General features: G+C 47.1%; 1 protein-coding gene and 1 long non-coding RNA gene across 5 annotated transcripts in view; one reads left to right on the top strand and one right to left on the bottom strand.

The window, feature by feature from the left end:
* Window positions 1–7,411, bottom strand: part of LOC136587927 (uncharacterized) — a 130,354-nt gene extending 122,943 nt beyond the window's left edge. For all 4 annotated transcript variants that reach the window (XR_010787518.1, XR_010787516.1, XR_010787515.1 and 1 more), the window contains exon 1: window positions 7,322–7,411. This is a non-coding gene — a long non-coding RNA (uncharacterized lncRNA). The remainder of the gene's footprint in view (window positions 1–7,321) is intronic.
* LOC136587926 (syndecan 4-B-like) overlaps window positions 7,301–22,739 on the top strand; it is a 28,552-nt gene continuing 13,113 nt past the window's right edge. The window contains exon 1 of the mRNA XM_066586762.1: window positions 7,301–7,508. Coding sequence (XP_066442859.1) covers window positions 7,443–7,508 — 66 coding nt within the window. The 5' untranslated portion in view covers window positions 7,301–7,442. The remainder of the gene's footprint in view (window positions 7,509–22,739) is intronic.

Here is a 22,739-nt window from a genome sequence, read left to right as displayed (position 1 = left end):
GCACCGCGATTCTCGAGTACTTCCCTACTCGGGTGAAAAGTACTCAGGGGCGCTGTGGGTGAGCGGGGGGTTGCAGAGGGGAGTGGGAGGGAGAGGGAGAGAGAGAGAGCTCCCACCTGTTCCGTGCTGCTACCCCCCCCCCCCCCCCCCCGCTCCACCACGCCACGCCCTGCCCCCGGCGACCCCGAGTACTTTTCACCCGAGTAGTGAAGTACTCGAAAATCGCGGTGCTCGATTGCGAAATCGGCCTTACTGAGTACGTTCGCTCATCTCTAGTGCCTACCCATTAGCGTTTTTTTTCTAGCGATGCGAGATCGAGTGCCTCGTAGAGCAGAGAAACCGCTGTGATATCACTCATTGTTTTCACTGGAGCCGGTGGCAGCAGCGCTAGTCCCATTGGAAACATAGGGAGTACAATGCGGACTTCTGCCACAGCTGTGACAGCTATGGCAGAAGATTCCTTCTGTGACAGCTGTGGCAGAAGATTCCTTCTGTGACAGCTGTGGCAGAAGTCTGTGATGCTATCCCATTGCTTTTAATGGGGTTGGCACTGCTGCGGCCCCATTAAAGCAGTGGATTGCAGGCAACCCCCGTAGAAATGATTTTCGGGGAAGGGCTTGAAATATAAGCCCTAGCTGTAAAAAAAAAAGTAAAAAACAAAAAATTATACTCACCTAGAAGATACGTCTGGCTCTTCTGTCCGGCACAGCAGTCTTCTTCTGCGGTCTAAAGGCTGGGGATTGAAAAATCCCCACCCCCAGAAAGCGCTGGTTTCATCGGCTGAGTGCTCAGCCAATCACAGGCAGCGTTCAGCCGTTCATTGATGAATGGCTGAGTGCTGCCAGTGATTGGCTGAGCGCTATGACCAATCATAGGCAGCGCTCAGCTGTCATTCAATGGCTGAGCGCTGCCTTCGTGTGGCAGAAGTCCGCCATGAACTCTCTATGTTTTCAATGGGGCTGGCGCTGGACACTGAGCAATATCGCAGGCAGCCTTAAGAATAAAAATCGCAAATGAGTATGAAACCATTGAAAACCATTGATTTCATAATCATCGCTGTTGCATCGCAGGGAAAAATATCGCTAGTGGGTAGGCACCCTGTTTTTGCAGCAAAAAAACACTAGCTATACCCCAATAGCGAGTTATGCCACATCCTACAAATTGTTCATTGTGGTGTTTTTCCTCACTTTGGATGTTTTTTTGTTGCTGTGCAGTGTTTTCTTCCAATTACAGAAGCTCTAGGTTTAGAGAGTTTTTTTCCAGATGTTTTTCCATTGACATTCTTAGGCTAACTTCTCACTGCCGACCGCAATATGGGGCCGTGAATCCCGCCACCATATCGCTCTCCCCACCATGTGAATTCTCCCAGGATGTGAGGCATTTTCATGTCAAAACAGCCTCCCCATCACTTCGGGAAAGAAGCAATCCTCCGCTGCGGATGTCAGTCCATTGAAAACAACGGGTGTTGTGATGCAAGAGCACGCAGGTAGATAGAACATGCTGCGATTTGTTTTCTGCATCGCGGTGCATGCAAGAAAACATCGCTCATGTCTATGACCCCACTGTGCCTGATTTTAAAGGGGTTGTCCCACGGCAGCAAGTGGGTCTATACACTTCTGTATGGCCATATTAATGCACTTTGTAATGTACATTGTGCATTAATTATGAGCCATACAGAAGTTATAAGAAGTTTTTCACTTACCTGCTCCGTTGCTGGCGTCCTCGTTTCCATGGAGCCGACTAATTTTCGCCGTCTAATGGCCAAATTAGCCGCGCTTGCGCAGTCCGGGTCTTCTTCTTATCTCAATGGGGCTCCGTGTAGCTCCGTGTAGCTCCGCCCCGTCACGTGCCGATTCCAGCCAATCAGGAGGCTGGAATCGGCAATGGACCGCACAGAAGCCCTGCGGTCCACCGAGGGAGAAGATGCCGGCGGCCATCTTCAGCCGGTAAGTAAGAAGTCACCGGAGCGCGGGGATTCAGGTAAGCGCTGTGCGGATTTTCCTTTAGGTCCCTGCATCAGGGTTGTCTCGGCGCGGGACAACCCCTTTAACGCCCATGTGATGGCAGCCTTAGCGCCTTCAAACTGGCGATAAAATTGCGCGATTTCCCTGTGCTGTGAGAAATTGTAAAATTAAGAAGTTAATTGTTTCGAATGGCTCATTTCATATTTGCGATGTTTTAACACTTGTGATGCTGCGTGAAAAGAAAATCGCAGCATGTCCCTTATTTTCGCAAAATCACTTACTGTCTCCAATGGGGCCGGCGGCAACAGCCGCATCGGCCCTATTGAAAGCCATGGGAGAAGATCGCGATCCCCTGCTGCAGCTGTGACAGCAGCGGCAGGGGATTCCCTCATCCTCGCAGGGAGTCCCCTCATCACTGCTGTCACAGTGTTCATTGATGAGGGGACTCCCCACGAGGATGAAGAAATCCCCTGCTGTTGCTGTCACAGCTGCAGCCGGGGATCGCGATCTTCTCCCATTGCTTTCAATAGGGCCGACGCTGCTACCAACCTATCAGAAGCAATGGTGATGTGAGGCTGTTTTCACATGAAAACACTTCGCATCCAGGGGTTTTTAGAAGGTTTGCGAGAGGAATATCGGGCGTAAATCTTAGCCCAATATCGCTCTCGCCAGTGTGCAGAAGCCCTAATGGGGAAGAAAAGCCAGAAAAGCTGTAAACAAAAATAGTTTGTAAAAAAATTGAAAACTGGGTGAGAAGGAAGCCTGAGGCCCTATTCCCATGGTGTATTTTCGTTGCGCATTTCGGATGCAAATCCGTAGTGAAAGTCACAACATTTTAGCATTATATAGAAGTCAGCACCGCAGTTTAAATGGCACTGATTTTTTTGTCAATTCTTAGGGCTTCTACCCACTAGTGTTTTTTCTAACACTGCGATATCGCTGAATTTTTTCAATGGGACTTTCTGATGTAAAATCGCATCGCACAAAAATCACACGCTTGTGCTTTTGCGATTTTTGTGCGATGCGATTTTAACATTAGAAAGTCCCATTGAAAAAAACACAGCGATTTTGCGTAAAAAAAAACACTAGTGGGTAGAAGCCCTTAATGAGGTTTCCACACTTAAATCACATCAGATGATCACACACAGATTTGTCCCATTAAAATCTCGTGCCCACGGGTGTATGCGTAAAACGCTGCGGAAGACCCATACCTTCTGCCGGCAGGGATTGCGTATGGGCTGAGTATGGCACTGCGCATCCCCGGGAATCTAACGACACGGACATGCGCAGTGTGTTTTTTTTTTTTTTAATTCCCCATTTCGTTCAGAGCAGGAATGCATATCGAAACGCTGCCCATACACAATGTACTGCATACCATACATACTATTTATTATACCTATTATTTCTCTTGCGTATGAATACGCTGTGTCCACACGCTGATGTGCATGGAAGAATGAAAGTCCATTGACTTGGCCTCTATTCACTGCGTATCACACATGTGTGCAACGCACGAGTAATACACAGTGAGAAACTGCCAGTGGACATGAGCCCTAACTGGGGTTACATCTGTGTGTGGATCTGCATAAAACCGTGGCTGAACTCCAAAGCTTGGGAAAAAAAGCATCACTGACGCTCAGACATCTCATGAGCAAAATTGTGATTTTGCAGCGGTTTTCTCACTGCCAGTGTGAAGGAGCCCAAACACTTCAAAGGCCATGTAAAAGATGGAATGATTAAAGTTCAAACGAGTGAAAGTGAACAATAATCGTTCGGTCTAAACTCGAGACAACGACTGAACCACGAATGAGAATTGTTCGCTTTTCGCTCGTCGTTCATTTTATGCTGACATAAAAATCATCGTTGGCTCGTCTGCGGACGCCAACTTCATGGAACAAAGCCCAGGAATGGGGCGCCCGGTCAGTATGAAACACTGCTCCCGGACTCCCTGTTTGTTCACCTTTGAGCCCCATAACGTAGTTTATGGGACTCAAAGCTAATGACAGGTTATCTTTAAAGGGAACCTATCAGTATTTCCGAGCACATCAAACCGCCTACAGCGACAGAACCCAATGTACAGCTGTTTCCAAAAGTTTTTGGTAATGGTTCCTGAAGAAAGCATACTTTGAGAAACATCATTTGAAATTTTCCTGCTCTGCATGCTCATATGGGTGCCACCTGGTCCAGTGGGAGGGACGGACTGTCTACTGTTCGGAGTTTGCCCCATACACCAGCCCCCCCACCCGTGTGACGTGGATGACATATGAAATATCAACCAAAGGGTGATCGAGGTTTCACGCCAGGAGCTTGGAGACCAGAACATGCTCAGGTCATTTGGCCCTTTTGTGGGCAGACGTGGCACATTCTCCTCCTGTGCATGTGGCAGCCCACCATCTCTGGCTGCATGCATGAGATTTTGATCGCCCTGTGAATAATGTCTCCTACATCATCCACGTGAGAAAGGGGTGAGTTTATGGGCCAAACTCCGGACAGCAGAGACAGTCCGGCCCGCCCACCGGACTGATCAGCATCCATTGTGTGCGTCGCTTTTTCTCAAGGTTTGCTTTCTTCAGGAACCATAACATCAGAGTTCTGTCGCTACCGATGGTTCTATATGCTCCGAAGTGCTGACAGGTGCCATTTAATCTTATGTGCATGCGCTCCTTTAGGGTATGTTCATAGACAAAATTCGCCACAGAACTTTCTGCGTGAAATACGCATCAAATTTTTTTGCTATAGTTTTTAGTCAATGGGCAAAAGCTGCAAGTGGAATTACGACACGTAAACGTGCGTCACTTCTGCTGGCTGATGGCCACGGACCACTGAATGGCCGAACTCTGGCTAAGGCCGCTTTCACATGGCCGGGAAAATCATGCAAAATTTTTACGTTGCGAGATGTGAAGAATATGAACCCATTCTTTTGAATGGAGTTGTATACATGAGCGATTTTGTTTTTTACCGCATCGCAGTGCAGCAAAAAAAGGCAGCATGTCCTACCATTGGCCGTTCCCTCGGAACACATCGTCCATTGTTTTCAATGCGGCCGACAAAAGCATTGCACGGTTTTTGATCGTGGGGAAAATGCACGTTCCCGAGCACGATACTGGGCCAAGTTTCACAGCCCAATATCACAGTTGCCCGTGTGAAATAAGACCGATGCATATCTCACGTGTACGGGCAACTTCAAGAAGTATTCCCATCTGGGCTTTTCATTACCAAGATGGGAAACTGCTGCCATTACTATCAGCCACTTGCCCCGAAATTACAGAAAGCGCCAAGTTTAGTGCAGCGCCGTTTCCATAGCTCTAATTGAAGTGAACGGTAGCTGCGGAAATAGCGCAACGCTCTGCGCTACTCTGATTCTGTAGCCCCGATTCACGTCAAAAAGAACTTATGGAAACGGTTCTTTGCGACAAGTGTTGGCGGCAGGATGTCCGGGTTTTCCCCTCTTGACCGTGAAGAGCCGAGATGGGAATACTGCTTAAAAAGGATATTCCCATCCTGGATTTTCATAACCGCCGCTACAGTCACTGGCCACCTGGCCAGTAACTACGAAAAATGCCAAAAACAGTGCCGTTTCAGTAGCTTCCATTCACTTCAGCGAGTTACAGAAACAGCGTAGCGCCGTGCTTAAAAATTTCTGTAACTCTCATTCACTTTAATACGTGCTGCGCTAAAGTGCTCGGATGTTTCCAGCAAGTGATCGGAAACAGAGTGGGGTTTTTCCATCTCGGCTATGAAATAGCCCTGTAGTAGGTACCCCACTAATGTTAGTACTGGGGCCATGAAACACCTTCTGTAATAGATACGGTACCCCACTGATAGGATTGGGACCATGAAACACCCCTGTAGTAGGTACCCCACTAATGACAGGACAGGGACCATGAAACACCTTCTGTAATAGATACCTCACTGATAGGATTGGGACCATGAAACACCCCTGTAGTAGGTACCCCACTAATGACAGGACTGGGGCCATGAAACACCCCTGTAGTAGATACCCCACTAATGACAGGACTGGGGCCATGAAACACCCCTGTAGTAGGTACCCCACTAATGACAGGACTGGGACCATTAAACACCCCTGTAGTAGGTACCCCACTAATGACAGGACAGGGACCATGAAACACCCCTGTAGTAGGTACCCCACTAATGACATGGCTGGGACCATTAAACACCCCTGTAGTAGGTATCCCACTACTGATAGGACTGGGGCCATGGAACACCCCTGTAGTAGGTACCCCACTAATGACAGGACAGGGACCATGAAACACCCCCTGTAGTAGGTACCCCACTAATGACAGGACAGGGACCATAAAACACCCCCTGTAGTAGGTACCCCACTAATGACAGGACTGGGACCATGGAACACCCCTGTAGTAGGTACCCCACTAATGACAGGACTGGGACCATGGAACACCCCTGTAGTAGGTACCCCACTAATGACAGGACTGGGGCCATGAAACACCCCTGTAGTAGGTACCCCACTAATGACATGGCTGGGACCATAAAACACCCCCTGTAGTAGGTACCCCACTAATGATAGGACTGGGGCCATGGAACACCCCTGTAGTAGATACCCTACTAATGATAGGACTGGGGCCATGGAACACCCCTGTAGTAGGTACCCCACTAATGATAGGACTGGGGCCATGAAACACACCTGTAGTAGGTACCCCGCTAATGACAGGACTGCTGCCTCCCAACTTCAGCAAACTTTTCCTTCAGGGCTCCTGTACATTTGCGTTTTTTTCACGTGACATCGCTGCCTTTTTTGTTAATGGGACTTTCTAATGTTAAAATTGCATCCCACAAGAATCACAAAGCACAAACTTGCCATTTTTGTGCAATGCACTTTTACATTAGAAAGTCCCAGTGACATTAGCATTAAAAAAAATGCAGCGATTTACCGCGTGACGCGCAAGAGAAACGCAAGTGAGCAAGAGCCCGCATTATTGCCCCTCTGTGCCAGAAAGGACACTTTGTATTTGGATCTGCAGAGTTGGAAGTTCCAGTCCCCCGCCGGGACCCATCACTGCAGCCCGATACACATGGAGCCTGCAGACAGCAACAAAGTAACTTTCTAGTCTCCCATTAGTCAGGCAGTAAATGTGAAAGCCGAAAGCGAATCCGTGAAGCAGCGCCGGCCTCAGCGCCTCATGTCACAGGAAACAAAAGAACGAGGGGAAGAACAAAAAATTCCACCAAGTCAGTAGTGAAACCAAAGCCTCTTATGTCATTTCCCCTTTAAATGAATTAACTCCAGACAGGGAAATTCCGGTAATGTCGGGGGGAGGGGAGCGGACTGTGTAGTCAATGGGAGGAGACATCTTATAAAAAATCCTTTGAAGGTAACTCACACTGTAGAGGAGACTCGTAAACTTCTGGGAGAGCGTCGGCCAGCTGCTGAGGACAGACCGCGGCTATCACAGAGGAGGACTTGTTGGATTGTCTCCGCACAGGACTACAGCGCCATTAATCATGACCATGAAGCTGCTTGCACTGTTTCTGCTCGGGGCGCTGCTCGGCGCAGTTGCCGCAGAGTCGGTAAGTGGCGCAGCGCAGCCGCACAAAAGCGCGGGGAGACGGGGAGGGGGCGCATAGCTGGCATTCCTCGGGCTACATAGCTGGGTGTTATTGTGTGGGGGGTACAAGCCTCTGCTGAACGCTATGGAGGGTTCTACAGGAGCAGGGTTACTGGGCACTACTAGTCCCAGCAGCGGCTAGATACTTTCTCCATAGGAATATTTTTAATAGTTCCAAAAGTGTTTGGGGTTTAATACCTGTGGGAAATCTTGTAACTGCTTTACTACTATATATGATGACTTGTGTGGTGTGAGGTAAATGTGGGGGGCAGTTGGGCTCGCTTTGGGAATGGCCGCCTTGGCTGAGGTAAATGTGGGGGGCAGTTGGGCTCGCTTTGGGAATGGCCGCCTTGGCTGAGGTAAATGTGGGGGGCAGTCGGGCTCGCTTTGGGAATGGCCGCCTTGGCTGAGGTAAATGTGGGGGGCAGTCGGGCTCGCTTTGGGAATGGCCGCCTTGGCTGAGGTAAATGTGGGGGGCAGTCGGGCTCGCTTTGGGAATGGCCGCCTTGGCTGAGGTAAATGTGGGGGGCAGTCGGGCTCGCTTTGGGAATGGCCGCCTTGGCTGAGGTAAATGTGGGGGGCAGTCGGGCTCGCTTTGGGAATGGCTGAGGTAAATGTGGGGGGCAGTTGGGCTCGCTTTGGGAATGGCTGAGGTACATGGGGGGGGGGGGCAGTCCGGCTCGCTTTGGGAATGGCTGCCTTGGCTGAGGTAAATAAGGGGGGGCAGTCCGGCTCGCTTTGGCAATGGCCGCCTCTGCGGAAGGTAAATCTGGTGACAAAATAATGAATCCTTATTACCACAGACTCGCTTTGGGAATGGCCGCCTTGACTGAGGTAAATGTGGGGGGCAGTCGGGCTCGCTTTGGGAATGGCCGCCTTGGCTGAGGTAAATGTGGGGGGCAGTCTGGCTCGCTTTGGGAATGGCCGCCTTGGCTGAGGTAAATGTGGGGGGCAGTCTGGCTCGCTTTGGGAATGGCCGCCTTGGCTGAGGTAAATGTGGGGGGCAGTCTGGCTCGCTTTGGGAATGGCCGCCTTGGCTGAGGTAAATGTGGGGGGCAGTCGGGCTCGCTTTGGGAATGGCCGCCTTGGCTGAGGTAAATGTGGGGGGCAGTCGGGCTCGCTTTGGGAATGGCCGCCTTGGCTGAGGTAAATGTGGGGGGCAGTTGGGCTCGCTTTGGGAATGGCTGCCTTGGCTGAGGTAAATAAGGGGGGGCAGTCCGGCTCGCTTTGGCAATGGCCGCCTCTGCGGAAGGTAAATCTGGTGACAAAATAATGAATCCTTATTACCACAGACTCGCTTTGGGAATGGCTGCCTTGACTGAGGTAAATGTGGGGGGCAGTTGGGCTCGCTTTGGGAATGGCTGCCTTGGCTGAGGTAAATGTGGGGGGCAGTCTGGCTCGCTTTGGGAATGGCCGCCTTGGCTGAGGTAAATGTGGGGGGCAGTCCGGCTCACTCTGGGAATGGCTGAGGTACATGGGGGGGGGGGGGGGGGTCTGTCTCACTCTGGGAATGGCTGCCTTGGCTGAGGTAAATAAGGGGGGGCAGTCCGGCTCGCTTTGGCAATGGCCGCCTCTGCGGAAGGTAAATCTGGTGACAAAATAATGAATCCTTATTACCACAGACTCGCTTTGGGAATGGCTGCCTTGACTGAGGTAAATGTGGGGGGCAGTTGGGCTCGCTTTGGGAATGGCTGCCTTGGCTGAGGTAAATGTGGGGGGCAGTCTGGCTCGCTTTGGGAATGGCCGCCTTGGCTGAGGTAAATGTGGGGGGCAGTCCGGCTCACTCTGGGAATGGCTGAGGTACATGGGGGGGGGGGGGGGGGTCTGTCTCACTCTGGGAATGGCTGCCTTGGCTGAGGTAAATAAGGGGGGGCAGTCCGGCTCGCTTTGGCAATGGCCGCCTCTGCGGAAGGTAAATCTGGTGACAAAATAATTAATTCTTATTACCACAGGCTGACCATTGGCCGGTATAGTTTGTCATCAGGTACTTTGGCTGCTGAGGCCTCATAATGCTAGTAGCCATTGCATGTGGTGGTGGTCTGAGGGTCGTTGCCCCCGGGGAGGTGACCGGCCATGTGAGTGGAATGTCTCCTTGTGTCTAGTCTGTCTGAGGCTCGCTGACCTGCCCCATTGTTCCATTGGCATTCCAGCACCTTTTCCCTGGTGGATGTAATTGGCTTGGCTAACGAGCTGCAGATAGTTCTGGCCCCGCTTTCCCTCCCCTGTGTGTGACTTGTGGAGTACAAGTGGCCTCCATTATGGCCCCTAATGTGTGCAGCTTCAGATGCTTAAGGGAATTGGCACAGGAAATGGTGAACATTATTCACGTTTCTCCTCTATAGGACGCTCTAATCCTCATTTATTATTGATGTGTACAGGGATAATGGTGGTGGTGTCAGGTCGGAAATCGCTGCCGGTGGCATGGATGTTTGAGAGGGGGGGGGGGGGGGTGTCTTTGTGACCATCCTCTAGAAATGGATTCAATCCACAGTATTGGGGCTGCTGGGATATGTCTCTTGTAAGGGAGTGTACTTGGGTCTGTCACTTCACTATTCCTTATGGAGGTTTGGTCTAGGCCTTTATTGGACATGGCATAGGGGGGTCTAAGAAATGCCCCTGTTGGAGTATCACAAATGGTATTACATGAACTTAACCAGTAGGATCCTGTTCTGGGCCAAAGTTTGGTTTGGCACAACCTTAAAGTGAGTTTTTAGCACAATTAGACCCAAAACGGTGGTGTTCTGGTTATAGCATCCCATTGAGATGTATTAGCATCCGCAAGACAATTTAAAGCATGTGGATGTCATGTATTTAACCATGCGTGATCCGCTATACATGCTGCGGTTTTTTTCTTCGCAGGGCATCCACAAAGCACATAAAAATCAAATCCGCAGGGTTTAAAATTTAGTTGCAGACACCTCATTATTTCCTATGGGCGGCTAGAGCTGCGGATCTCCCATGCGGGAGATCCGGTGTGGATTTAATGAATCAAATCAGCACATGGATATTGGGCCTTAGAGCTATAAAAGCTCTCTAGAACATGAAGTGGCTACAGTGGTGTACACAATTCTAGGGGCTTCTATTGAACTTCGATTTCAGTTTGAATTAATTCAGACTTAACTGAACTTTTTGTAAAAGTTTGACAAGCCAACCAAACTTCTATGAAGTTCACAATCCATATTTACCGTTGATATACAGCTCTGTACTTGAAGCTGTGATTACTTAGAGGCTGCCTTCACACAGCACACTTGCTGCAGGCTTTCTGTATCAGACAATCTACAAGTGAATGATCTGGATTTTGCCTTTCAAAGGTTGACATCCATAGATGGAGTCTGCAGCAATGGGCATTCTGCGGGATTGGCAGCTTATTTCCAATGCCTTGCTGATTCTGTGATATTTTCCACTCCATATTTACAACTGGAAAGCCACAAGTTGGAAACCACTGAATTGGGTCGCCTTCACACATGCCGTAAATGCTACGGAATTTCTTGCAGAAACTTCACAGAATATACAGTACAAGCCATGTGGATGAGATCTGCATGAGCAGAACATGTAATGCCGCTTCCCTAGCATGCCTAATTATGCTGAAGATTCTGACTAATCTTGAAATACAAGGAATGAAACCCGCAGCAGAATGCAGCCTGCTGGAGGTCGTAGTCTCCTTACAGCAGGTCGGAGATCACTGGTTTTAGACAACAAACCACTTGTGGTGTAATGTGAAGATTCTTTCTGGCTGCGTCAGTGACCTCATATCCTTATGATCGTTGCGCCAAAGGCCCCAGGAAGTTTGTTTCTACGTCACGTTCATTCTTGCTCTTTAGCCAAGTAACTTTTTGGCAAGGGACTAACTTTTCTGTGGCTAAGAAGTTAATATTTAGATTCCAGCTCGCTTTTGGAATTTTCTTGTCTGTGGGCTAAAGCAACCTCTCGACTGTCTTATTAGCAGATGTTGCTGGCATCACTATTACTTTGTCAAGTAGTTATGTAAAACAAGGCGCTTGGATAAACATGGAAGGATTGAGGGAGACAAGGTTTCCGTAACTTTCTTTTAGGGGCTCCAGCTGTGACTTTGCTCAGCTGACATTGTTCTATGTGTTTGAAACATGTTTTGCGGGGCGTCTGAATCAGCCGTAGCACTTTTTCCTCATAGATGCCTGGATTTGTTTGACTTTGTCTCCACATGTCACGGTACGTGAGTGTTGCAACATGGACCCTCCTGTCTTGCATAACATCAAACTGCCTTTCTGGGATTTTTTTTTTCTTTCCCTTTTTAAGAAAGGAAGGATGCCCATTTTAGGAAACTATTTCCTTCGGTCTTCCAGTGTAAGAACTGGGAAAGTTCTGAGGGGAACATTAGATTTCTAGTGAAGCTGATCTCATGGATAACAGTATGAGCACTCTTCAGTCGGGGTTACTGACCTCACAAGATTGGGTTGTAAGAAGGAATTTCAACTTTAAACTAATTGAAGGAAGAAAAAAAAAAGCTCGTTGGGAAGCTTGCAGTCTCTTAGGATGCAGTGAACTATGGATGGGGGTTTATTCCTTGACATGTGGTTGAGAAGAGAAAAAAAATTAAGCAGTTCAAAATAACAACCAGACTGCAAAGTCAGTCTGCCAGGTCAAAAAGACAAGTGTCTATAGAGTGAGGCCCCTCTGGGGTAATTGTTCTCATGGGGCCGTCTCATTTGCATCTAAATTATATTGTGCTTTATGAGGTAAGAAACAGCAACGGAAATTATCTTTTAAGTAGAACAGAGATTTGATTACCTTAGTTCCTTCTGCAAATGTTGGCTCCCTGATGTATCTAATCAACAGTCAGATTTGTGTGTTAGATGCTCCTAATAAGGCATTTGTGGTCTTGGGATGGAACTTCTTGTCGTGATTTGGATTGTGTGCTACATGTCATACAGAAGAATTATTAGACTACCTGCTGAGTTTGACTATATGGCAGTTCTAGGCTGGGTTCACACGGGACAGCAATTGCAGCTCCTAATCCCTAGATTAGCCAGCAAGGCTTTGCAGAAATCTCGTTCAAACGCTGCGGCCAAGCCGCACGAAAACTGACATGCAGCGCAGAATTCAATTCCGCAGCATGTGAATTATTTTCTGTTTTCCACAGCGGCCTCTGCGGAGAGAGCCGCAGAAGAATGACGATGGCGAAACTGCTACAAAATCCGCAGCTAAGGGCTGCGTGTTTTGCAGCTGCGCTATTCCTGCGGTTTTTCAGTGCGGTCATTCCACGAGAATTCCAGCAGAACTCTGTCCCGTGTGATCACATCCTCGGGGTACATGGGCGATTCTTGTGCAACTTTTAGATCGAAAGAATTTGTCGGAAATCACATGGGAATGGAACCCATTCATTTGGGTATATACAACTGTACAGTATTGCACTGCGTAAAAATTGCAGAATACCGCTGCGGAATAGCGCGGCAGAAATCCGTCCGTGGGCATTGGCCCTTAGTTTTTAGCTGTCCTAAAAACAGTGCCTATTGGTCCATGTAAATGGGCAGTTGTCTATGAAGACTTGTCTGTCTGCATTGAATGGAGGTGGTTGGCCGGAGGGGGTCTTGGGAGCACTGTCTCCCTTCTCTGAATGACTAGCACTCCTTTGTGAAAGCACAATAATGATGGTTGTCATCCACATGGAGTCCCACCAGTTGCCCCGTGTAAGGTACCTTTTCTTGCACTAAATGAGAACTTCTTGACTTTCAGCGGTTCCTTTCTGGCATTGGCAGATCTTGGACTATGATTGCCAGCACCCCTTCAGCTACCTGTAACATTCCCATATAAACTAATGGGGTTTTACTAGGTCCGGTCCTAGAAATGTGCTCATGTTGGTGAATGCTGCTACTCCTGGAGTACCTCTTCTAGGTGACCTGATTGAAGGCCTTAAGCCTGCACCTTGTGAAGGTTACAGAGTCCTATCAGGACTATTCTTATAATTGGCTCTGTACTCTCGGTCTGAGACTTGGAGGTGACATTCTCTCGTCTGCGGTGATCTACTCTAGTGCTTCTCAGTGTTGTATGCCAGTCACCTGCATGCATTCAGGGCAGGTAAATGGCATTTTAGTTTCTTGTAAAGGGCCCCTTTACCTATTGCTTGGCCCTCATTCGCCTCATGTGGGTGCTTTTCGCCTGGCATTGATTCTACAAATATGGGCGGAGCAGCCATGTACGTGTCTATATGCATACACCCTTGAGGTGACTAATGATGACTACACAGGTCAAGAACTACAAAATGTGGCATTACTACCAATGTACATCACATACCTGCCCCTGGCCTGTCTTCTGGCAACTTCAAAGGAGCACAACTATCTCCACTGCTGGTGAACAGCTGAATTATTCATCTAGGCCTCTTGGAAAGTGTGTGTGTGTTTTTTTTTTTCTTCTCTCCTTTCCCTCCTCTCCTTGTGTTTTGCATGCAGAAACTGAAAATTTTCATTGAGTCGCTACATGCATTTACACGGGACGATTATTCAAATTCCTGCAGGAACTTGAATAATTCTGAATAGAAAATTCCATATAAATGGGCGATAAAGGCCCTTTTAAACATAGCAATTAGCATTTGAAAATGCTAATTGTTCTAAGTGTGTAAACATGGCCAATGACTGAACAATAAATTGTTTGCTCATTTTTACTCTAAGGCCACCTGTCCACAGGCGTTGCAGTATCCCATGGCAGATCTCCACTGCTCGGGAGCAGGACCTGGCAGATGGATCTCCGCCAGTCAGCCTATCTGACAGATGGGCTGACCAGAGAATCACGTCAATTCGCAGCATGCTGCGTCTTTTTTTTTTCCGTTTTTTTTCCCGACCACAAGCAGAGAATCGCTATGATTCTCCACTTGTGGACAGGGGGGCTGCGCTTTCCATAGCAACGCGTTCCCCCGCGGCTGGATTACCGCAGTGGGGAACGCAATTCAATAACGCCCGTGGACAGGCAGGCTTACGCAGCTATAAAACAAATCATTTTTCATAATTTGCCAGTTTTTGTGTGTAAAAGGTAAGTTTACAGTTGTTTGCAAACTGTTCCTAGGCATTGAGTACTTCTTCCACTAACACAGAATTTAACAAGCCGTTATCTACACATGTAAATGGAACAAAGTAGTTTGCTTTCAAATTATGCCCAACGATCAATTGCTTCTTGTAAAAGCCACCTTATGGTATGTTTACATGGGGTGCAGTGGACATTCTGCAACGGATCCGTAGCTGGAAGTTTGACAACATTTGTAAAATGGATATTGTTGCGTAATTCGTTTTGGAAGAGATGAATTTTGCGACATATCCGTTACTAAAATTGACATGCTGCAGATTTAAATCCCGCACCGCATGTCTGTTTCTACTCTGGTTCTATGTGTATCTTTTCTAGAGTGAAGATTTCGTAAACTGCATCCACTTTGCTGTAAATGCCACATTCTTCATATAGGGTGAACATGCCCTTTAGGACCTCTCACGTGGCTCGTTTTAATGATTGAAAGTGAAATGAGTTTTTCTTAGAGCAATTAAACAACTTGGTTTTTCTCGTGCGTTTATTTTCACGATTGCTTGTTCAGGCCATTGTTGGCCTATCGGGTGAGCCTGGAAATGGCTTGTAAACCATTAACAATCGCCCTTTACATGAGACAACTGGTAAACGAAAAGGTTTAACGTTTTGCCTGTATAAGATAAATGACAATTAAGCAAACAATCATTCCATGGTAGGTTTATTTTTACACAGAATAATCCTTTTTCTTATGATTTAAAAGATTATTCTGAATCAACCGTTCCATGTAAAAGGGCCCTTATTACTGTGTATACATGTTGCAGAACACAGTGCAAAACTTCTAACTTAACCTTATTGCAAAATACATGCATTTAAGTGAGGGGAAAACCCTGCTCCCTGGCAGTTGGCACTAAATGCAGGCATTACCAGTAAGGCCGCATGTCCACGGGCACGTATGGTTTCCAAGTGTGGAATCCTGCAGCGGATTCCAGCTATGCTCGCAGCCGTGAGGCCTAAAGACATTTACTTACCCGTCCTCCTGCAATGAGGTCTTCTCCTTAGTGGCTGGCTCTTCCTTCTTCTGCATGGCGGATGTGCTCAGCAGCGTGCCGCTCTCCTCGTCTTCATTTTAAAAATTATATATTATCTGCTTTCCCGCATTGCTGCGGCACAGATGCAGTGTCATCTGCGTCTGTGCCACAGATCGAACGGCTTCCATTGACTTCAATGGAAGCCGTCCATGCGGGAAACCGCAGAAAATGGAGCGTGCTGTGGGTGTTTTCCCACGTCTGCCATCCGCATGCCGGGGGAAAAAATGACATCTGCAGGTATTTAATTACCTGCAGATGCCCACTGAATGTCTGTTCATATTGAACTGCGGTTTACCTGTGCGGATTCCACAATTCAACTTTGCCCATGGGCATGAGGCCTAACAGGTAATGTACGTGTTGTAGCACCGTCACAGTGGGTGGTCAGTATTTAGTAAGACATCCACTGTATTCTATTGGCCATTTTTTTGACAGCATGGCTGACAAAAAATGCAATATGCAGCATCTGGAAGGTGCGTACTGACTTCTAAAATAAAATGGCCCTATGGCTTGACACTTAGGCCTCCTTCCCACGAGCGTGACGGGGTCCGCCGCGTAATATTACGCAGTGAAGCCCGTCACGGCGCCCCCCAGAGCCCCTATACTTACCTGCGGGAGATAGCGTGAAATCGCTTCCCCGCCCACCACCGCCGCGTCACCGCCCACCACCGCCGCGTCACCGAGCGTGTCACGTGACGCGGCCGGCCGTGTCACGTGACGCGGCCGGCCGTGTCACGTGACGCGGCCGGCCGCGTCATTTGGCGTCAGATGACGCGCGGCGGTGGGCGGGAAAGCGTTTTTTCACGCTATCTCCCGCTGGTTACAGCGGGAGATAGCGTGAACGGACGGCTTCCATTGACTGCAATGGAAGCCGTCAGTGCGTACAGCCCGTCCTCACCCGCAGAAAATAGAGCATGCTGCGGGTGAGGACGGGAGAAATCGCGGTGCGTAATTCCGCGCTGGAATTACACATCGTGAGCATTGTGCTATTAGGTTCAATAGAACCTAATAGCTGCGGGCAACGCAGCGGATTTTCGCCGCGAATTACGCGGCGGAAATCCGTTCGTGGGAAGGAGGCCTTAGCAGATTAGATATCTATACAAAGCCATGTAGTAAATACAACCAGACATGTCATGTTGGCACGTATAGTTTTTGACTTTTCTTCTGATACTTGTGTTGCTTGGCTGTATGAAAAACCGAGAAAAGAGTAAATTGGCCTCTGTAGTGGACTTGGTGTTAACAGTAATTTTTCCACTAAGCAAACTTGGGTTAGAGTATATTAACATGGGTCTCATCGTCCCTCTGGGCCTGATGGTCCACGTTACAGAAATTACTGTGCAGCGTCCCGTAGGGTGACTCCAGACACAGGGCTTGCATTGAGGAGCTGGGAGGGTAGGGTGGTCTCTTTGCACAGTGGCACCTACCAGGTTCCCTCCCGGAGGGACACGCGTAGCCTCAGCCAGAGCAGTGCTGGGCCTCTTCCGGACGCCCCCAGGAGGGGGATGGCCAATAAATGTAAGAACAGGAGAAAAGATTGTCAGGGCGGTAAATGAGCCACATTACTGTGTATCGAACCTCAGGCCCTGGCAAAACGTTACTTGGAACTTTATCAGCATTCACTTAAGCATACACTGGTGCAGGTAAAGAGAAGCTTAGAGGTCAGGCAGGAAATGCAGGATGACACCAGTCCTGCAGTCGCAGTTATCTGCTAGGAACCGCTCCTAGAAGGGGAAAGCTCTAGAGGAGCATAGGGGTAGGGTCACTCCAGACTCTTTCGGAACAATACCTCTGCATCTCTTCTCGCTAATGCTCAATCTCTTACTTATCCTCACTTACTGTTGGCTCCTGGCATTAGGGTACTTGGGGAAACCACTTTTTTTTTTTTTTTTTTCCTTCCGTCCTTCACTACATGAGGGTTCAAGGTACCCCCATGTTGCTGGCACTCTCTCAGGAACCCAGAAGACTCCTTAGCACACCCAAATCGCTCATATTTATAATCTCACATACCACATGACAAGACATAAACTGATACATTTGCAAGCATCTCTTAGGCCCCCCTTCCCACCTTGCACACGGGTGGAAAGTGTGCAGCGGGATTTCCCGCAGAATTTCCACCCGTGGCCGCTGCCATAGGATTGCATTGGAAAGCGCAATCCTATGCAGATGGCCGCCATTTGTCCGCGTCAAATCACATGCGGAAAAAAATCGCAGCATGTCCTATTTTTGTGCGCCTCTCGCAGGGGCCCGCACAGAAACGTCAGTGGTGATGGGCCGGCTTCTCTCTGTGCATGTGCCTGCAGCTGGCACAGAGGAGATGCTGGTAATAGATAATCCACAGGCCTCTGTAGGGGTACGGGACCGCATCCCACTGCGAGAATTCTCGCAGCGGGATCTGACCTGATCGTCTGCAGGCAGCCATAGTCTCATGCGAACATTAACCTCTCGCTTGCTGCAGCTGTGCAATACACAACATGACTAGACAACTTTGCACAGCACATCTACAAAAGACATGACATTTATGGAGGGGCCAGAAATATGCATTCTGGGCCACTACAACTGTACATCTTATTGTAATGCAGGGTACTATGGGGGGGGGGGGGCACATGGTTTTACTGACCAAAAGTGCACTTGCCTGTGTGAATACAGCTTTATGTTCACGTCTGCTTTGCATTTTGCACTATTTCATCCAGGAAAACGTCACTTGCAAGCGGTACCAACCACTTTATAGTCTGTGGAGTTTGTCTGGTGCTGCCTAGTTCCAACACACGCCAGATCTAGTTTTCTTGACTGGCTCCTAGGATGAAGCTGAACAGAAACTGCTAATGCTATTGTGAACTTGGCCTTTAGATGTTGCAAGAAGCTGACCATTAAAAGCAGCAATGCCACTACAGACATTGGGGTTGTAGGCAGATCTAGCTGGAAGCAGATGGATCTGTTGGTGGCTTTGGTCTAAAAGAATATATTCCGATTGTATTTACAGAATGTGATATACATAGTTTGTCCCCAATTTTTCTGATGTTACTAAGCACAACCAAGGTTAACTTGCTTGTATGAGGGTTTTTTTTTTTTTTTTTACAGCTGAGAACCCCTGAGAAGAGGAAAAGCGTTTTTTACCTGCTTCTGCCTTCTCCTTTCCTCTGTATATAGTGCTCATTGAGGGCTATCTACTAAGTAGAATTGTTTCTTCCACTACGTAACCCGGCAATCGTGTGACTCCAGGAGCCCCCTGTTATAGTAGAGCTTCGGGGTCGTCCTGACCCTCATCGGCCCTGTAGTGACTATTGTCACTACTGGGGCATGTTTTGTCTGTAGCTGGGGCAACATAAGAAAATTTAATCTTAGTAGCTGAAGGCGAAAAATAAAACCGTAAAACCACTACATGGCTAACAAAACAACCTGGTCCTTAATCGGGTTAAGGCTCTAAAATGCATTATGGGGTCAGATGTCCAAAGATGTGTTTTTTCCTGTGCATGGAAGAGTCCACTACAGTACTTGTGACCCTGCTGATCCTGGTACCCTGCTTGCCAGGTAAGACATGGAGTGGTATATTTCAGGGCATTTATTTGATGCCACTTCTGGCTTGTTTTCCTGTCTTTCTTCAGCTTTTAAAAGGCAACAAGTTTATCAAATGTAGCAAGATGCTGTAGTCACATATAACCTCTTTGAACATGGCTCTCTTCACATCTGCAGCAGGGGATTCTGGTTTCCTGCTCTGTTCATTCAGGAAAGAGGAATCCTCTAGCCAAATGGGTCCAGCTTATGATGGACCCTATTGACTATAGTTGGTTTGATTTCAGCTTAGCTGCACCACGTTTTATCAGGAAACTCTGCGTGCAGCACTAGTCTGCCATGACACCGGTAATATACCTGCTCCGTGGTCTTGTAGAACTCTTCAAGAACTGATTTTATAGTGTTTTTCTTTCAAACCTTGCCATGCGGCAGTCCTTGCTCTGAGGCTTCAAGTGATCTCCTTCACATGCAGTTTAACAAGCCTTGTATGACTTGCATAAAAGTTGTAGGTGTCTGGTTACGTTTTTGAAACAAAGTACATTTCTATAGCACCAGCTCCAGATTGTGCAAGCTAACACGTTTTAACTGTCATGAAGAATGGCTCCATTGTGCTCCTGGCTTTTGTTAGAACAGGTGCCTGTCCCCCTTATCTCATGGAAAACTCCTGTATGACTTGTATTTGACTGCATAGCTCTAAATCTTCTATATACAGTAATGTTCTCTGGACTCTTCGCTGTTTTATCTGAAGTTAGTTTAATAGTTTCACCTTCATCCTGTTCATGTGTCCTAGAATTTTGACTAAATTTGTCACACGGGGCAGACCTATTTTATGGTCAACATGGTCTGGCTGTTGGGTGAAAAGATGCCTATTTTATATTAGAACTGGTAGTATGGTGCACTCCCAGATCCATACAGACAAATATAGATGTCTACAGCTGTTACTACAATGTTGCTCAATGAGCTTCTTCCTTCCACGTTTTTTGTTATCTCATTACTATTGTACATGGTATCCGGTTTTTTTTTGTTTTTTTTTTCCTCATCGGCTTTCAATGTTATGCCAAGAGCACTTCCGAATGTTACAGCTTCATTCAATCTAAACTCAAGACAGTTGCTTCTTGACCTGTCACCTGATATACTAGACATACTGAACTCCGGTGGGGTTCATCTTTCCATATAGATTGATATGCCTAGAAGCTACATTTGTCTGGTCCCTTTTTTTCTTAGGAGCAAACTTAATAGTTTATGCACCTTCTGTTCTGGCCATAAAAATTGTTAGCCAATGAAATGAAAAAGTTGACTATTTACGCTGGAACACAGATGTGAAGCCAGTACATGGTGGTGGGGGAACAATCCACTTCTCTTGTAAGCTACATAAAATCAACAGATGTTCACAACGTTCCTGGTGGCCACAGGAGGAAAACGTATTTTACAGCAAAGCTAATAGCCAGGTGGGAAAGCTACATCCTGGATAAAGCATACTGACTACACAGGGCCTGTCCTCTCCAGGGAGTGGTCATTGGTGTGCAAATGACTTCACACTGTAATCAAGAATCTCTGCATGCATCTCTTACTGGGCATACAGCTGATTCATTACTGATAGGTACAGTCAATAGTGTGAAGGGCAGACAATGCTTTGGATTTTCTACCCAAGACACCTTATTTACTCATTCAATTAGTGTTAATTTCCATGGAGGCAAAATTAAGATCTGTTTGCTGAGCAGTTGTGTATGGCAAGACAAGCATTTTTTAACTTAGATCTTATCTGTGGATTTAGCATCTCTAACATAAGGACAGTTTTAGATAAACTGAAAGGGGCAGTGACAGTGATTGTATATTGTTTGCTTGGTGAGTATTTACAATGAACAAGAACTGGGTAGTTTGAAATTGTTCCTTGTATCATAACAGTCTAATCAACACTTCTGCCACTGTCTAGTCAGTAAAAACTGACACCTGTTTAAACCAAAAGATTTGCATTAAGGCCCATTTACACAGACTATCTTTTAAACAATTGAAAGATTGACAGTTTCAGTGATGTGTTAATAGAGACTGATGTCCATTAACACTTTATCAGCTTCAATTGCATGTAAAAAGGCCCCAGGGAGCTGTTTGCAGAGCACAGCATGTGGTCTGAGCTCTGCACACAGCTCCATTGTTCTCGTACAGGCTTTCAGCAGAATACAATGTAAAGGTCCATTTACACAGATCGCTCAAAATTCGTCAAACTAACATTTTTCAACGATCATTTTGCAATGGGCTAATCAGCCCCTTAGTAGCTAACTAGCTGCATTTACATGTATTTAGAGAACAGCAGGTGGTCTGTTCTCAAAATACATCACTATTCACCAGGGGGACAGCTGCTGAAAGAATGTTATCAGCACTGCCTACGGAGAACTGTGTGGTGTGTGCATGCAGTCAGTCCTATCGGTCACTATGGATTTTTAAGCTAAGATAAACTCGGCAATGGGCACACATTGCCGAGTTCAGCAATACGATAATTGCTCAAAATATGGCTCGCCTTAAAATTATCATTCAAGCGAAGAGTGAACAATGGCAGCGTTTACACACGTTTATTGCTCATATGCCATAGTTTGAAGAAATCTTGAGCGGTTAATTGTTGTGTGTAAATGGGCCTTAAAAAAAATAAAAATAAACACTGCATGTCTTTAGTCCTACTTGTTGCTTGTTCACCCTGCCACTTTTGGCTTCCATTGTTTGGCTCCATTTTTGATGCTACATAGGATGACTGTCAAGCACTTAAGCACCCAACCTCTAGACAACTGTTATCAATCGCTCACTGAATGGAGGCAGAGTGGGCCCGAGAACTCTTCTGGCTGCTTGCCTCCATTCACAGCAAACAGGCAGTTTGTAATAGATGACTGACTGCCTGTTTACATGAAACCACTGGTAGGTTTTTATGCCTGCATAAAATGAACTATAAGCAAATGTATTACCGTTGTTCCAGTCGATGGCTGTACTTACACTGAATGATTACCATTCAGTTTTGCATGATCCAATGACTAAGAATGGTAAAAAAAAAAATTTTTGTGTAAAGGGCTCTAGAAGAGAATTGCTACATCCTGGACAGTGCCAGGTAGACGCCATCGACTTGACACTTTTTTTTTTTTTTCTTCTTTACCCCTTGCTTGCATGTCCATGACCAGGGAGCATTGCATGGCTTAAAAAGGTTGCCTATGCTACAGTCTCTAAGGGGCAATGGTACTTCACTAAGTTAAAATGAACATTGGAATAACCAGAATATGGTTGTTAACCCAGTTGCGCTTTTTTTTTTTTGTTTGTTTCATTTTCTCCCAGGCTTCAGAGTGGAGCTTTTCTACCACTTTTTTTTTCTCTTCCGTCATGGACACAGCTCCTGGTGGAGGTGGCCGTTTGCAAACTAGACTTCTCTGTCTATTTGGTGTACACTACACTATACTGTGGTGAAGCCACTGGCACTGTGTCACATTACTTCATGCAGGAAATCATATTGGATTAACCTAAAATACCCTGTTGGTGGTTAAGTCCTATTTACTGTTCCTGATGTTCAGATCATAAACTTGATGCGCTAATGTGGCATTTTCATATCCTTTCTAGAGCAAGTACAAACAGATCTCTCT

Source organism: Eleutherodactylus coqui, chromosome 13 (genome assembly GCF_035609145.1).
Source record: "Eleutherodactylus coqui strain aEleCoq1 chromosome 13, aEleCoq1.hap1, whole genome shotgun sequence".
Lineage (NCBI taxonomy): Eukaryota > Metazoa > Chordata > Amphibia > Anura > Eleutherodactylidae > Eleutherodactylus > Eleutherodactylus coqui.
This window is presented reverse-complemented; position numbering and strand designations above follow the sequence as displayed.